This window comes from Cyanistes caeruleus, chromosome 13, assembly GCF_971803275.1.
Source record: "Cyanistes caeruleus chromosome 13, bCyaCae1.hap1.1, whole genome shotgun sequence".
Taxonomy (NCBI): Eukaryota; Metazoa; Chordata; class Aves; order Passeriformes; family Paridae; genus Cyanistes; species Cyanistes caeruleus.
Window position 1 is genome coordinate 19,264,792 of NC_141713.1, and position 17,181 is coordinate 19,281,972.

Genomic DNA, 17,181 nt, shown 5'->3' on the forward strand with positions numbered 1-17,181 from the left:
GAAATAATACTGAATGAAGGCAGTGACTGACAATAAGTACCAAAACACCATGCTTGGCTCAAGAGCACAGGTCAGAAATCTCTCCCCCTGCACAAGATTCCAGAGAGGCCAAGGAAGACTCTAGACACCCAGAACAGCTTAGCTGTGCAGCAGCTCTATTTTTGCCTATGAGATGAAGTGACAGCAACTTGGATTATGATATTAATCTGAAACAGGGCAGTAACTGGGCAAGACCAGACCAGCTCAGAAAATATTTATTCAGCAGCAACACAAGCTCACACAAGCACTGACTCTCAACTTGCCACTGGAGTCAGTAATGAGAGCACGAGTGACCACACACAGGAGCTGACTGGGTAAAGGGGGTCGCTGGTTTATTTTAACACAGACAGCATCACCATGTCACCAGACAGCTGAGCTGGCACAACCTGGACAACAGGGAATTGCTTCCAAGAAATCTGTTAGTCTCAGTCTGCCAAGAGCCATGTGTCAGGCATGTTAAAGCTGGGGCTTCCCATATCAATAGACACCCAAATCTCATTGTCCCAAAGACTGTAAAGTATATTGGGATATACTTTGATACCAGGTACAGCCAGAGGTCCCACTTTTTTTCTCGAGTATCTCACCATCTACAAAGAGCAGGCCTTCACCCTCTTCACCCCAGTGTCTGGGGGCTGTATTCACCTGGTCTACCAAAGAGCAGATCTTCATAGTAAATTGTGGGAATACTGCCAACAACTACTACCAAATGTCTTAACATAACCACGTGAGCTTGACAGAAATACACTTCTTTTTTTTTTTTAAGGTCTTTCATTAGTCAATGTTGGAAAGAGTGGAAGTGGCATATGTCAGGCCAGCTACCCATCAAGCTGATAAAAAGAAACAACCCAAAGCACATTTTTCATGTGCTGTCTTCAGTGACTCAAGTCCTGAATGAACTGTGCATTTCTGGGAAAGTACAGGTCTGCTGATGTGAGCTCCAGAAACTCCTGTTTGCAGGCAGAAATGAATGTTAAAGGAACAAAGCTGAAACATGAACTGTACATCTGCTTTCTTCCTTCAAATAATTTTGTACAAGTCTTTTGGAGTCTCAAAAAAGCTTTCCCTGCTCTTTTCCCAAGCTCCAATATGTACAGTACACTGACTCGGCTCCTTCACCACAGTGTGCACTGCCAGTGCCTGGCCCAGAGCCAGGGGCACCCAAAGGGCTGCAGCCACATCCTGGGATTTATAAATCTGTAGGAGACTGGCACTGTTCCTCCACACCAGGGAGATAAACTGCTGGCTCTGCTGGCTCCTGCTTCCAGCAGCTCATGTAAGGAGTAAGCACCTCAGCTTTGGACAGTGAATGATTTCCCAGTTAACAAGACCCAGCATTTCATGAATTCTGCACACCTTTAGGACAACAGAACCTTGCTTTTGCTGCTTTAAGCACATTCAGAGGCACCACCCAGTCCAGGGCAATGCTAGGAGGCTGCTATGAGCAGATCAGTGGAGGAAGGGTTAGGGTTAGGGTTTGGGTTAGGTATCAGAAGCAACTTGAAGAAATAATGATACCATGGCATATCTGAAATGTTTAGAAGAAATCAGACAAACTCTAGGAGGATGAAGGTATTCTCAGCATCATTCTCAGATGAAGGTATAACTCAGCATCACAGTTATACTGGGACGGGTAAATTCCCAGTAACCTGTGGATTTTTTCTACAGCCTATTTCCACCAGCAGGTCTGTCTGTAGCATCAAACATGTGCCATGAAAACAACTGATTGATTTTCTGGGCTAACTTTTATAAGCTGTCAGCAAAGGGCTCTCAAACTGTCCTTCGGGTGATGATTTAAGGGTGTCCCCTCTTTAGACAGTGCTTTAGACAAGCAGAGGATCAGCCTCCAAGGATGTTCAACATCAACATGTCTCTCAACAGTCATTTGCTGGTTATGTCTCAGGTTTGGGTGATCTGCCTCCCACCTGCTTTTGTTACTGGGCACTGCTGAGAACGTCTATCACAAGGTGCTTGGGCACAAAGACATATGAGAAGATACAATCCAGCCAAAGTCGGTATCACCTCGAGACAACCACCTTTGACTCTTAAAAATCACAGGATAAACTGACTGTGAATAGAGCTTTATCCCCAATAATTAGTCCTCAGACTCACAGGTGTTTGGGGGAAATAACTCACTATGCAAAAATCTCACAGTAACATGCCTGCAGCAGCCTGTCCTGAATCCTGACTTCCAGTTCAGAACATTATAATTAACATTTTCCAACAAATATACAGACAGGAAAAAGAAAATGGTACGGGATGATAACTTCTTCCATGAGCACAATGAGTTGGCACCCACAAATCCCTGCAAGTTAAAGATCTACCCTGGTAAGTAAACAAAAGCCATCCCAGTGAATAACTTCTCTCACTGCAATGGCCAGGTTACTTCAAAAATATTTGGATACATAGTCACTGGTGGCATGCAAGTGTTAATGCCTTTAGTGACAGCATGACTGATGAGAAAAATGGGATTAGCACAAGAATTTTTAGCCAGGGGCAAATTTACACGAGCATTTTTGGAGAACAAAAAAAAAAAATCCTTAACATTCTTCTATCTTCTCTCTCTCCTCCAGGCCCTAGTGAGGTGAGCACTTGGTACTCCAGTTCTTCAGTTCCTCATTGCTTCTGATTTTGTCCCTTCTTCAAAGGAACACCCACCCTTATGATCCCTCTTCACTGGGGCAAAGAGGAAGCTTTCCCATCACAGTGAAACATCACCACAGTCCACAGCATTTTAGGAAAGAAAAAATCACATTCCTTAAGGTGATTTCATATCCCCATCACAGGCTAAGTATGTTTTTAACACCCAGTGTCACCCTGACAAACAGACAGGAAATGCACTCTGGTGATGCCGATACCTTAGTCTACAACTCTCAGCCAAGGGAAAAAAAATAATTTAGCCATCTTAAGAAACTCTTTAGGCCCAGAAAACCACTGCCAATGCAGCAGTGGCTTGGGGATGTAATCTTTGGCAGCATCTTGATGCTGGCAGCAGCCCCAGCGCAGATGTGGTTGTGGCTTGTACCACTTCCCTGCAAAAAGCAGCTTTACCTGCAAAAGCACTTTGTTCTGCTGGCACAACCTGCATCTGCACTTGGAAAACCTGCCAGCATCCTTTTCCCAACAAGCCTCTTCTAGCTCGATCATTTTTTAATGATGACTTCGCAGTTTATTTACCACACTCTACTCATTTATTCTTACTTAGTTTTACAGCCAACAAAACACAGCCCTGGCAACATGTTATTTTATAAGCTGGGATTTCAGCTACAAGAAGTAATTTTGCCTGTTTATACCCCAAAACGTTTTCCTCCGAGGGCTCTGCAGATGCCACCTTTGAAGAAAGGATATTCTGGAGGCATGACGAGTTCAGCAATCACTTGTTCGCTCTTGTTCCCAACAAGATTTACCTCAAAGTCTAACTGCAGTCTCTAATTGCTGCAGGTATTTTTAACCAGGTACCTGAGCTCCCTCGAGTTTAGAGAAAATAGGAGGGATCTGACATAGAAATAGCAGAACACAAGTCATACAGCAGTGCAGGAGAATGGGAAACCGCCAGTGTTTTCACCATTTTCTCATTTAAGGGCTTTGAAGACTTGCCTCTACACAGAGTTGCACTCATTTAATCAGAAGTGTTTCTACAGCTGTTGAGTCAAAGCAGCAAGTAGGTGCAGATTCCCTACCTCTATTCCCTTTTGGCAGGGAATGGGAAACAAACCTGGATGTGCAGTTTTGTATTTGATGGACTGTGCACTAGCTGACAAGGATACCCCTTGTTCCTCTCCCATTAAAATATTACTGTCATCAAGACATTGGGCTTCTGCAAGAGAAAAAAAAACATCTAATCAGCCCTGCCTTGTAACTGTTGTGCAGGGCAGCAAGAGGAATAATTACACTAATGACTGGTGAATAATTGAGTGCACTGAACAGGCTGGCACCCAGCCTCCTCCAAATCCCAGTGCTCCTGGGATGCAGAAACACCCTGGCAAAGGACATCAGGGAATTACACCATGGCACACGAGAGTAACACAGATCCCAGACACCCTCCCTCCAGAGAGTTTCAGTATCCATCATCTCTAAAGAGAACTCCAAATCCCTGCACTGTCCCTCTCCTAGAAGTTATCATCCCAGCCAGAAATGGTTTTGTGCACATTTTCAAACATCAATTTCAGCTCTATTAACAACACAAATAAGGACATTTCAAGCATGTCATATTAGCAAGTAAAATAAAGAGACTGGTTATTACAGAACAACCTAATGTGTATCTAAAATGCGTATAAATCAAAGAGTATACCTCAATTTGCTCAGATGGCCTTTCAGTCATTGCACAAGTATTACAAACTATCAAAACAAAGACATCCGACACATTATTTCATCAGATCTTCAGAGTATACAGAAATTGTTAATTTTTTTACTAAATTGTTATTTTACATTATAGTTATTTTCCTCTATACACACTAGGTGAGATTTTACTCCAGGGACCTTCCACTTTAAACTGTTGCTCCCAGAAAAATTACGCTGCTAACTACAAGTTGGAATGTTGCTCTTCTTCCCTTTTTATTAAAAAGCTGCTGTCCAGCCTACTTTTAATACACATTGTTTAATAAAGTTCTGTCACTTCCAAGCTCCTGCTCTGGAATCCAACCTCAAGACATGGCTCTCCCATGCTCTTCTTTCCACACCATTCCTTTCACTCTCTATTTCTCAGATCCTAGATGATTAGTATAAAGGTAACTAGGAGTTAACTTAGTCTTAAGTTTTCTTCCCACACAGAAAAGTTCGATGCAAGGCAGACTGTTTATTCATGTGAGTCCTCCTGGCTTCCTCTAATCCCTCTCCACATTTCTATCTGCCAGACAAAGGAATGCTGATTGCATTTGTGTTTTGTTGCGCAAGAACACACCAAGCCCAGTTACCAGCAGCAGAGGGCATCAACATTTTGAAAAACTCTCCAGAGCTCTTTCCAAAGTTAAATATGCACTAACTGGATGTGCACACAAAACAGGCCACAGAAATGTTGAGGTCTGGATGCACATCCATTTGTTTTGCTGACAGAGTTGAACGATGCTAACACCATCACTTCTGGCACCTGGAACAAAGCAGCTGAGCTGCTCATGGGGTCAAACGGCTGAGCAAGAAGAGCAGAGAAGAGACACTTTTAAACAGAGAATTCCCTGATCCCGTATTCCATGGCCCTGCAAACAGCTGTATCCAGGCAGTCAGGGAATGGGAACTGTCCAAGACCGATATCCACGTAAGCACGGCTCTGTTGTGGGTGCACATGTCCGTACACCCCAACAAGCACCACAGGGGATGGGTGTCAGACACTCAAACACCAGAATGGTTCGAGTGCGCTGCTGTTTCAGGCCAGCCAAGCCCACCTCAAGTGCCCCAACTCAGAAAACCAAAGGCAAACCCCAAAGAAGAGAGAAGCACTGCATTGTCACTACCATACCAGGTCCACACACACACATCAAAGCAAGCACAGTAAAAACAGCCATATCCTGCTGTGATTTTTACACAAGGGTGTTGTTCAAATACCAGCTCCTTCCTCTGTGGTTCTGGAAGTGTTTTGCAGATAAAAACAGAAAAAAAAACACCCTTTGCAGGGCAGCACCCAAGATGCTCCTTCAGAGGTTGACCCAGTCACGAACACCAGGCAGGAAGTGGGAACCTTCAGAACCATCTCAAATTTTCATTTCTTTACCTTGGAAGAAAGTCTCTTCAGCCTGTCTCAATAAGAATTGCAATTATTAGTTTAAAAAGAAAATCTTTGAACTAGCACTCGAAGAAGTCAATTATTTTGGCATTTGACTACTTTCAGGTGCAATTATACAGATTCTTCTGGTTCTACTAAGTTCTTACTGTGAGTTCTCCACTTTGAGAGGACTTTAACTGTGCCCAAGTAGAAGTCTTTTAAGCAGGAACTCCTACTCTATCCTGATTATCTGCTGAGAAACAGAGTTTAGAGTCTGCATCCCTCATCTGGTGAAATTGCTGCAACAATCACAGACAATTTTTCTGAAGGCCTGCAAAGGCAATAAGCAAATATCCAAGCTTTTAATTTCAAACATTGGGATTATCTCCCTCCAGCTCCTAAATTCCTCAAATCACAACGCAATGAAAGCTTCATCTGTTGTGAATTAAAATGCACATGAAAAGGCTAATTTGTGGTGACACAACACAGAGAAGAGTCCCTCCCCTCAGACCAGGAAGTCTTTCACACCTCCATGTCTGAGACACAAGTACTCTCCCACAAGACCTAATCTTGAAGCAGATGGCCAAGACATGATCCTTGCACTGCTTGTCCCTGGAAACAAGAGGTGCCACATCGTGCTTTAGCACAGAACTTTTTAACCAAGGAAGATACAAAACCAAGAATGTTTTAGAAAGACTGGGGAAAAGGACCTTAATGCACTGGCATCTTTAAGAGGGCCCCAGTGGAAACCACCAGGAGAAGACCAAGAAGCCCAGTTTTAGGTAGGTTGTATGCCCAGTTACTACCAGATCACAGGGCTCTCAGCTACTGCCCTGTCCCCAGCAGCTGTATTTGGCTCCTCTCCCAAACACATCCCCAGAGGACCACAACCTTTTGCTGTCACACAGACATGTCGAAGCCTGGCAACAAGGACAGGCAGCGTAAAACAGCCATGGAGAAGCTGTGCTCTCCTCTCCAACTGTCTGGGCTCCATGCTTCTCCAGAGGGAGAACACCAAGAGGAGACACATGTCAATCCAAACCAATTCTTTGTTTCTCCCTTTTTACTAGGCACTGGCAATCACTACCAGCTTTGTACTCCACCAGCTCCCAAAACTCAAGGCAAGACTGCTGGTAATGCCAAAATGCACCACAACCACCCAAGACACTTTCACAAGGGCTTACTTCTTCCAAGTAACTTTGATGCTGTAAACAGCTATCTATGTGAGATTTTAGACTGAAATTATTCCCAATATCTGGAAAAAGTTCTCGGTCTCTAAAAACAAGGAAAAGACTCAATGCCGACGATTCTGTTTGAGTGCTGTGTTTGTAGAGTGGTTCAAACCCTCACCACAGTGAGCAGTTCTGAGCACTGGAGACAATGACCTGGCATTGCTACACCACCTAAACACAGGATCGCTCCTGCAAGAGCCTCTACACTTATATGGGCATTCTAAATTCGGGAAGGGAACAGACTTGTGAAGTATAAACTCGAGTTACACCTGAAACAACCACTGCGGGAAGCCTCGGATGGCAGTTTTCAAAGCATTTATTTAAACAGTGTTTCCATCACAGCTGAAGCAAAAGCTAAGAGCAAGGTAAGGAATTCTATACAGGCCAAGTTCAGGGTTTCCAACATTCCCAACACCAAACAACCAGGATGGTGAAGATACTTAAATATTTTCAGCATTTCCATTATCAAATCATTAATGATTTTCCTCCAGCTGAGTGCCTCATCCCCTCAGAGCCTCCTGCACCAACATCCCACACAAAGTCAGCAGCCCTCTCCCAAACCTCAGGCATCTGTATTCCAGGCTGTGCTCAAATGCACCATTTGGCATTACTGAGCAGCTATGAACCCTCCCAAGGTGTTTTACAATAAATGAGACTGCAATTTCCTTGCAGTTGCTGCAGCTACTAAATGACTTGATGAAATTCAGCAGCATTATGTGCTTGTATGCAACCAACAGCCTCCAAAACATCCTTTGTGACTGTCAGGGATCCAGCACTGCCAGCCACGAAGAGAAAACATCACTCTCAATACTCAGACCCCACTAATTCCACAAGTACCAGAAATCTGGAGGATCCTGAACTGGTGAGTTTAGGACTGAGCTGTGTGGAGAGAACTTCCAGAGTTACTGTCAAATTCCAGATTCTTTTCCCAGTAAACCAGCTTTCCTAAGCAGAGGAAAGAGTTGCTACCTTCTCCAGGAAAAAAAACCAAAACGCTTCTACAAAGAAATTCTGGATGAAAACGTTGACTCGCTGTTAAAACAAGCAGAGCAGAGTGTGGGATCAACTTTCTTCATCACTTTTTTCAACTATCACACCTGATACCAACAGGAGAACCACATTCTTGTTTGTCTCGTTAATGAAGTAAAGGGGAAGAGAAATTAGTTTAGAAATAGAAAACTGAAAACCATTCAACAGGTGCCAAAGACACAGGGCTGCCCTAATTTACAAAGGGCACTGGAGCTTTGGGTTTATTTGCTATTAGGAACTTGAACTTGTGCCAGGTTAAAACTAAAGGGTCAGAGCTTGGGACAAGCATAAGAGGGGAATCTGTGTTTTTGTTTTTAGTGATACTTTAACATCCAGAAATAGCTCTTGTTTCACATCAACTGCAGTCTCAACTCTGACTTTGTGGCACAGCTTCCAATTTATAGCAGAAACAACCCTTCTACTTTGCACAGCAGGAATGGTCCTGCTCACTGAAATTAAACCCACAGGGAATAGCAACAACTGTATTTACTATTTAGTTTTAGCTTTCCAGAAACTAATATTTTAAAGTAGCTAAAAAACAGTGAGCATTTTCAGTCTCACTTTGAAACATCCCAAAACACGCCGGTCCCCATCTGCACCCCAAGGCCCCTGAGAAAAAGGCTGCTTTGCTGTGATTTTGGGAAAACTACACTGAGACAAAAGCAACCAGCATCAAATGTTTCCACACATGGCTAACCATGAGATTTGCATCTGACCTAACACAAACATAAAGCACAAAGCAAGTGGGTCATATTTAAGTACAAAGTTGAAATTCCTCTGGAGACTTAACAAGACTTCTACCTGGTAATGCTGAAATTTAAAGTAATATTAAAAAAAATTCTATTATACTCAAAATTACATGTCTCAGCAGTCAGGAACAGACACCATGTCATTTCCAAAAGTTTTGGAGTGATTGCTTATACAAGATTCCAGGAATGCTTTGTCACAATGAAGTTTATTCCATTCCTTGGAAATATTAATTGCATTCCTACTATAATGAAACACCTTATAAACACCGTATGACAGAAACATGGGGTTTAACAAAGCATTTCCTTCCAGCATCTTAACATTTAGGCCCCTGACATGAATTTTACACACAAGGTTTGCTAATGCACCTCACGCTGTGAGAGGACCCGGATGGAAGCAGCACCAGCCTCGAGTGCTTCCACCCACAGACTCCCACCTAATGCTTGTCAGCTCCAAGCACTCCGAATTTCCAAGATGTCATCTCTAGCATTAAATACAGTTTTGAGCTCTACCCTGTGCAACAAGCAGCAATTCCTGTTGCTCACTGGCAATTCATCCCTGTTGTGGACAACACCTTTGGAATGTACTGCCCACAATATGCTGAATTACACCAGTATTGGTAAGATTTCCTAAGTTCTGCCTGGCAATCAGGATGTTTTGTCCAAGCAAGTGAAGCCACTGTTCAGCAAGACCCCTCTTGTAACAATGGGTTTGCACTTGTTGTGACAGAGCTCCATTTAACCAGGGCTGTGGAACTCCAGGGGCCTCTGCAAAAAGCCATTCCTCAACAAATACGGGTTTTTAACTTCAGAGTGGTCTGGGGATTTGGCTTATTTTATCGGCAAAGCTCCTACCAGAGCAAGGACCTAACCTTGCCTCCAAAGAAGTCATCTAGCTTCACCATGTAAATGAGAAACCTGTACTTGCTGCGAATGCTCTGATGTTAACACCTGACCTGATCTGTTCTAAAAAATGTAATTTAAAGCCTTTAATCGAAAGAAAAGGTATTTTTGAGCTAGACTAAATTTTACTGGATCCAGGAATGCCACATCCTTCCAGAGAAAGGAAGCTAAACATGCTCACAATCACACAGCAGGCCAGGCACAACACCCAGCCACATCCAGGATCCTGATCCCCACTGTGGGGTGGGGAAAGAAAATAAGAGACTCAACTCATTTTTCTGCCACCTCAGAGCATCATCCCAGTATTTTCAATACTTTACCATTACAAAGTCCGGGAAGAATGAATATGGTCAGTGACATCACAACAATGTCATTGGAATGCTCCAGAAAAAGGCAGGCAAAAAGGGAGAATTAATCCCACCTGGAAATACTGGAATTGCACAAGGTTGCAACAAAGCAAGGAGAACACCAGGCCAAGCCAGGCTACAGAGACACATCATGTGCTTTACTCAGAGCAGAAATAAATATGCCATTCTAAACATTTTTCAAGTTTATTTTCAGAAAAAATCTAAAGCAAAAATGGAAATAGCAATCTGATATAAAAAAGTGACAGTGGATTATTTGGACAAAAGTTCAGAGAGGGAGAATATGAGGAAGACAATCAACTGTGGGAAAATGCCTTTGGGAGGAGGAAGCCTTTTGTTCCACAGCACCTCTATGTCTAGGTTTTTACAGTCCCTTGCTAACTTCATTCTGCCAGCAGCTGGAAAACCACCAGAAATCTGCCTGTTTACTTAGACAACTAAAATTCCAAATACCATGGCAAACAGCTCTCTGCTCCACCTAATCACAGGGAGAGGATGGGAGGAATACTCTGAGGTTTAAAAGTCTCAGCCAACCAACAGTGCAAGGTTAAGGGGTTATTCATACCCCTATTTTTGCATTTGGAGAGCAAGGGGAATTCTTGTAGTGCGACACATGGAGGCAAATCAGATGATGAGCACCAAATACTGTACAAAAACCACCATCAAACACCTGATATCCTGCTTATGCTTAGACAAGAAAGAGCAAGTGTAAAATATTCTGAATATTTGAGACATTCTGAAACCTGCCTAGTTCACTGCAGGTTCAGTGGTCTTAGGGAGGCCAAGTGATAGCAGAGTTTGGCACTGAGCAGATGTCTCCAAAAGCCCATTCCACACTACAGGGTGAATGACGTGCTCTGTGAGCAGCAATTTAGCCACGAGCTAGCTCCTACTTCTGCAAAGTCTCCATCAGATCAAATCCCTGCCCTGAAAACTTCATGTTTTTTCTCACACAGCTTGTATTTGGAAATGGCCAAATGGATGGGAGAAAAAATTTAATTTAGTCCTTTCAACTACAGCCCTGTCAGCTAATAACTGCTTAAATGGAGTGTTTTAATATAGAGCTACACCTGCCATGGCTCAGATACCTCCTTGCAAATACTCTGTGGCTCCCTGTTCCACTCTCCTTTCGCTGCAGCTGCAAAACAAAACCCCATCTACATCTTACACTTTATCATAAAAAAAAAATAAAAATCATTCATTAAAGACCACAAGAGTTACAGCTGAAGTTTTCAGACTGTATATTACATCTGCCTTGAACAAGTAAGTTCAAAGCACTAAAAATGTAACCACAACCATCACCATTTGCTACCAAGAACCCACGGCAGGCACACAGGGACCAAAGCCATCCAGTACTTGACTGGAACAAGTGAATCACAGCTCAGCAACTGAGGATCCGCAGCAGGATCCCGAGCCAATGTGACTCCAGAAAAGGTTTACTGAACCAGAAAAGCAGCAGCAGCAATCCTGGTTGGGAGCCAAACACAAGGAAATAAACAGAACAGAGAGCTGGAAGATTTCACCAGCAGCCACAGGAGTGAGGATGAGCAAACCCTGAAGCATTAGCCGAAGTCGGGCCACTCACCTCAGAACAGCCCAGAAATCTGATGGCAGGAAGTTGGCATTTAACAGCCATCCACAGTAACTGAGTGTTTTCCTACCCTCTTCTGATGCATTCCAGGGCCTAAGTTGGTTTTAGGTCCCGACTTTACCCATGACATTCTGAACAGACAGACTTTGTGCAACCTGCTCTGCTAAACCTGCAAACACCAGGCAGCAACTGGAGCAGGAGAGCAGCCATGGGAAGGTGTGGGGGGCGGTTCTGCAGAGCCCAGCACACAGTCAGGCTTCCCACTGCCACCGCAGGGACAGGGCACAAACAACAAGTGGCTCAACGCATTTCCCTCCACTAGTTCTGCAACTCACAGGTAGAGCACACAAGTCAAACAGCTTCTGGGCAGTGTAAGAGGGGGGCAAATCCACTCGGACCAGCAATCAGGACCTCCTCTAACAAATTAGCTCACTAAGAACATGCAGTTGAGTCCACCAGCCGGGTCTGGAAAATGCAGGAGCAGGAACACTCACAACTCCTCACTGGCAGCAACTTTTCCACCACTTGTCTTATGCAAAGATAAGGAATATGTCAGAATCTGCTCAATAGAAACAGAATGGGCCATGACTTTTGCAATCTTAATCATTAAACACAGACTCAGTATTTTAATGGCAATTTGAAAGAGTAAAAAGCTTAAGTTCCCAATTGTTTGTATGTCTGCCTGCCAACTGTTTCCCTCCCTACATCAAGATCAATAACTGGGAGCAAAGAAACATCCCTGCTTAACCATGAGATCTTTAACTGCAGGGTAATCAGTTAATCCGAGCAGACTCCTTTATTCAGCTTTATACGGGCAATGCTATCATTAAAGTTATAAACTTTAATTTGACTCAAGGAATGCCATTTTACTAATTTAGCATGCAAATATTTTTACAGCTGTTTGCATCAAGCCCCACATAAACTACAGGGGATTTACAGCACATAAAGCAACATTTTAAAGCTGCTGTTAGAGCCACTGCAGAGCACAGGACAGTTGGAGAAAATCATTCACTAAGGCGTCTCGTGTTTAAAGAGATTTACCAGCACACACAACCAGCTAAACAACTACTTCATGGGCACTGGATCCCTCAATATTTAATATCCACAGACTTCTCATGCTATTCCCGTTGGCATACTGGAAAAGGGTAGCACTTCCTAGTGACCCTAAGTAATGGTAAGTAAACAGGAACTAAAGAAAACCCATCACCTGAAGAAAAGTGAACTGCATCAGAAACTTGATGGTGAGCTGGAGCCAAACCCTGCCACAAACATTTAGAAACGGATGCTAAATGGCTTCAGTGGCTTGATTTTTTTTTTCCCCAAAAAACTTAGGGGCCGACAGGTAAGACTTAAGATACTTTGATCTAAAGAAGGTAAATTTTATTTCAAACTCCATTTCACTTTTAAAGAGGCAGCCGTAAAAACTGAGGGTAAAAAAAGTTACGGTTGTGAAGGGATTGCCCGCACCCGTCCTGGTCTGTGCTGGAAATAAACACAAGGTTCAACCTCTGTGTGTGGCGGGGGGGAAGGGAGACGGCAACAAAACCAGAGCAGTGCCTCTCCTGGAATTCCAGGGCTTGCCATGGACTCCGCGGGTTATGGAGGAGCTATTACCCGCCTAACACCATGAGGACGGAAGGGAATAACGAAAACAACATAGATTACGGCCCCTAGCTCGCAACCACACAAAGAAAGAGGAGCCCTTTCAGTGCCAAAGGCCTCGTTCCCGACGCTTCCACAGCAGGAAGCGAGATCCTGGCCGGGCCCGAGGGGCCTCCCGGGAGAATGAGGCGACGAGGAGCCCTCTCCACCCCCAGGGTGAACCGAGAGGAGTCGCACCCCCCGCCCCTCCAGCGTTGGGGAATACCGACTTGAGCCCCCTCTAGCCCCGGGGGAACCGACAAGTGTGTGTGAGGCCCTGACCCGCGGACGGGCCGAGTCCGGTACCCCTCAGGAGGCCCGCTGGCCCGGCCCGCCACCCCCCCGCCCCTTCCCCCGTGTGTCCCCCCCCGTCCCGGTGCCGGGGGGCCGCACCTGGATGACCTCGTTGACCTCGCGGATGCACTCCACCATGTGCTGCAGGATCTGCTCGGCCGTCAGCACCTCGTAGCGATAATCCTCCTCCTGCTCGGGGCCGCCGCCGGGGCCCGGCCCGCCGCCCAGGCTGCCGCCGCCGCCGCCGCCGGGGCCCAGCCCGCCCGTCTCGCTGCCCAACAGCCCGTCGCGTTCCCCTCCGACGCGCAGCCCGGGCTCCACCAGCTCCACTTCGCCCAGGTCCAGATTATCGTCGGGCTCGTCTTCCTCCTCGTCCTCCTCGTCCTCCTCCGCGCCGCTGTCCTCGCTGCACTCCTCGTCCTCGTCGAACTCGTAGTTGTATCCCTCGTCCGAGTCCATGGCGAGGCGCTGAGGGAGCGGCGGCGGCTCCCGCGGCCTCCCCGCGCCCGGCCCCGCCGCCGCCGCCGTTGGCCCCGGCCCGGCCCGGCCCCGCCGCGCCTCAACCGCCGCCAACAAAGGGCCGCGGCCGCCGCGCTCCGTCACCGCGCGCCCCGCGCGTCACCGCCACCCGCCCGCGCCTGCGCGCCCGCCGGCATCTCACCCCGCCCGCCGCCGCCGCCGCCATCTTGGGTGTGCGACACGCCCCCACCCAGCCCCCGCCCGCCTCATGCCGGCGCCGCCATGTTGAGTGTGGCGCGGCGCCAGGGTGGGTGCGGCAGGGAACCGCCGTACCGCTGGCGTGGGAAAGATCTCCGAGACATCGAGTCCAAACTGAGACCCAGCACCATCCTGTCCATCAGACCAGAGCACTGGGTGCCACGTCCAGTCCTTCCTTGGACACCTCCACGGATGGAGAGCATACACCATCCGCGCATCCAGTGCCTGACAACCCTTTCCATGAAGAAATTCCTCCTGATGTCCATCCTGAGCCTCCCCTGGTTGAGGACGTCTCCTCTTGTCCTGTCCCAACTCCCTGGGGGCAGAGTCCGATCTCCCCAGCTGCCCTCTCCTGTCAGGGAGCTGCGCAGAGCCTCCAGGCTGAGCCCCCCGGCTCCCTCAGTTGCTCCTGGTGCTACACAGTTTAAGTGGTTGGACTGGACCTTGAAGCTCATCTCATTCCACCCCCTGCCATGGGCAGGGACACCTTCCATTGTCTCAGGTTGCTCCAAGCCCTGTCCAGCCTGGCCTTGGACACTTCCAGGGATCCAGGGGCAGCCACAGCTGCTCTGGGCACCCTGTGCCAGGGCCTCACCTCCCTCACAGGGATGAATTTCTTCCCAATATGTAATTTTTCCTTTTTCAGTTTGTACGCATTACTCTGTCCTATTCCTACAGATCTTGATGAAGCTGGGGGGGGGGGGGGAAGCAGAAGATTTGGGGGATTACCAGCTTCTTCTGCCCACCCAGTGATGGGACATGAGGTGGAGCTGGGGTATGGAGCCCTTCTGAAGTGTGTTGTGGGCCAAGTGTGGAGAAGACTCCCAGTGCCACCATTAAAATGAGTGGTCTGGGGTCTGTGGTAAGCGACTTGCGAGGACAATGGGATGTAAATGTGAGGAGAACATTAGGGAAAATATAGGAAAAGAGGTTGCACTGCCTCAAAATCAGAATAAAATTGCACTGAGACCCTCCAGGCAGAAATTCGTAATCATTCCATGGGATAAACATGAGCCCACCATCTCTGGGGGGACCCTGACTGTGCCAGGTGGCATCTCCAAGCCCCAGTTTTGCCATATGGTCCATGAAGATGGTACTATCTGGGTTTTCACCAGTGCCAGGCTTGATTCCTTTTTTTTTGTTAATTTGGCATTTTGCAGGGAGAAGAACACATGAGTGGTTTCATCCACAGAACAGGAATAGACTTTCTTACCTCCTGGAGTTGACAAATGCCCTGGGCAGTTCAGGAATGCCATTCCCATGTGGTCTCATCCCTGCCAGAGCCTCTCACCTGAACACTGAGTGCCAGCAAAGGGCAGGATGGGCACTGAGGTGCTGCAGGGGCTGAGCACCCTTTGTCTCAGCTTTCCCTGCCTCCAGCATCAGCTGTGCTCAGGAGACTCGCTGGGCTCATTGTCTGCAGCCATTTGGGGAGCTCACGGAACTCCGGTTGGCTTGGAAACAAGGCTGCAGTCTGGCCCAGAGGAGAACCAGCTGCTCCCCCCTCTCTACTACTGTTCACCATGGATGTGAGAGCCTGGCATAGCCCTGGGAGGGCTCCAAGGCCACCTTCTTCTCCCACTGGTGCTCACCTTCCACTTCCTCATGCCCTGGGGAATAATTTCTTCCCAGGGTGAAGTGAGGCCATTCGGATGTGGTGACATTTTTCACCCACTCTGCCCGGATGAAGATGAGACTCATCAGGACAGTATGTGGTGTAGGTGTGACAAATTTCATCAGCTCTTTGGGACAGGAGTCATCAGGTGCAGCAGGATCCTGCTTCCTGCTTCTATACAAATCCCTTGTGAAACAGGAAGAAAATTAGAAGCCACATCCACAGGGGCATTTATTCAATGAGGATTGAACACGGCCGCAGTGACAGGGTTTTACACATGCAGGTGCCCTCAGGGATCCGGGGAGATTAAGTGTCCAGTGGCCTGGTAGATATCTCTAGAACCCTCGCTGGGCACCCAGCTGCATCTTCCAGCACACAGGCAGCTCCCTGAGCTCTGCTCTGCCTGGGTCAGGAGCACACAGCAGGTGTGGACTGGGTATGCACATTGCTTCATGCCATGCTACCTAGTCAATAAAGCCAGTTCTCTAATTACCCAACTTAGGTGGAATTGCAAAGGCTGGAGCTTTAATCATCCTGCCCTACATAAATGTAAGTAGCCCTGACTTGGTTCAGCTCCAGATGCACCATCTGGACATCTGCCAGGCTGGTCCCACCTCACACATCATGTGTGGGCTCACATGATTGCTCCAGGTCCTCACCCCGTGCTTCATCCCCAAGGGGCCTGTGTGTCACCCCCTGGGACTCTGAGCTAGTCCTGCCCAGCTGCTGGGCAATAATGACAAGACACAGGCCATTTTGGGGCTGCTCATCTGCCTACAGGACCCCCAAGGAAGACACTGACCAAGCAATGGGGTTTGGCTTTATTGGATTTTGGCAGCTTTTGACACAAAAACCTTTGTCCAAGGTGACCTTCCCCTGAGGGACAGATCTGGGATTGTGTTTGGGAAACAGCTGTTCCTGGGAGCAGGGACTGGCCATCTCCGGGTGCTCTGAGAACCTCCCCACAGCCCTGTCCTGGCCCTGGCCAAGGCTGCAGAGTTCAGCCTGGAGCCTTGCACGGAGTCCAGAGAGAGGAGGTTCTGGAGCCAGGCTGGGAGAGCTAGGTGTGCTCACCTGGGCAGTAGATTGCTTCAGGGAGCCCACTGCCAGTGGCTAAAGGGACTCCAGAAGAGCTGGAGAGGGACCAGGGAGAAGGATGGAGGGACAGGACATATAGAATCGCTTCTCACTGCCAGAGGGCAGGGATAGATGGGATATTGGGAAGAAATTCCTCCCTGTGAGGATGGTGAGGCCCTGGCACAGGGTGCCCAGAGCAGCTGTGGCTGCCCCTGGATCCCTGGAAGTGCCCAAGGCCAG

The 17,181-nt window shown here is 47.3% G+C and overlaps 1 protein-coding gene across 2 annotated transcripts in view; it reads right to left on the bottom strand.

The window, feature by feature from the left end:
* Positions 1-14,146, bottom strand: part of ARIH1 (ariadne RBR E3 ubiquitin protein ligase 1) — a 49,319-nt gene extending 35,173 nt beyond the window's left edge. The window contains exon 1 of one of the 2 annotated variants that reach the window (XM_086848469.1): positions 13,632-14,146. In XM_086848469.1, the coding sequence (XP_086704595.1) occupies positions 13,632-13,991 (360 nt within the window). In that variant the 5' untranslated portion in view covers positions 13,992-14,146. The remainder of the gene's footprint in view (positions 1-13,631) is intronic. The other variant, XM_086848470.1, reaches the window with a different exon arrangement.
* Positions 14,147-17,181: the final 3,035 nt, after the last annotated feature.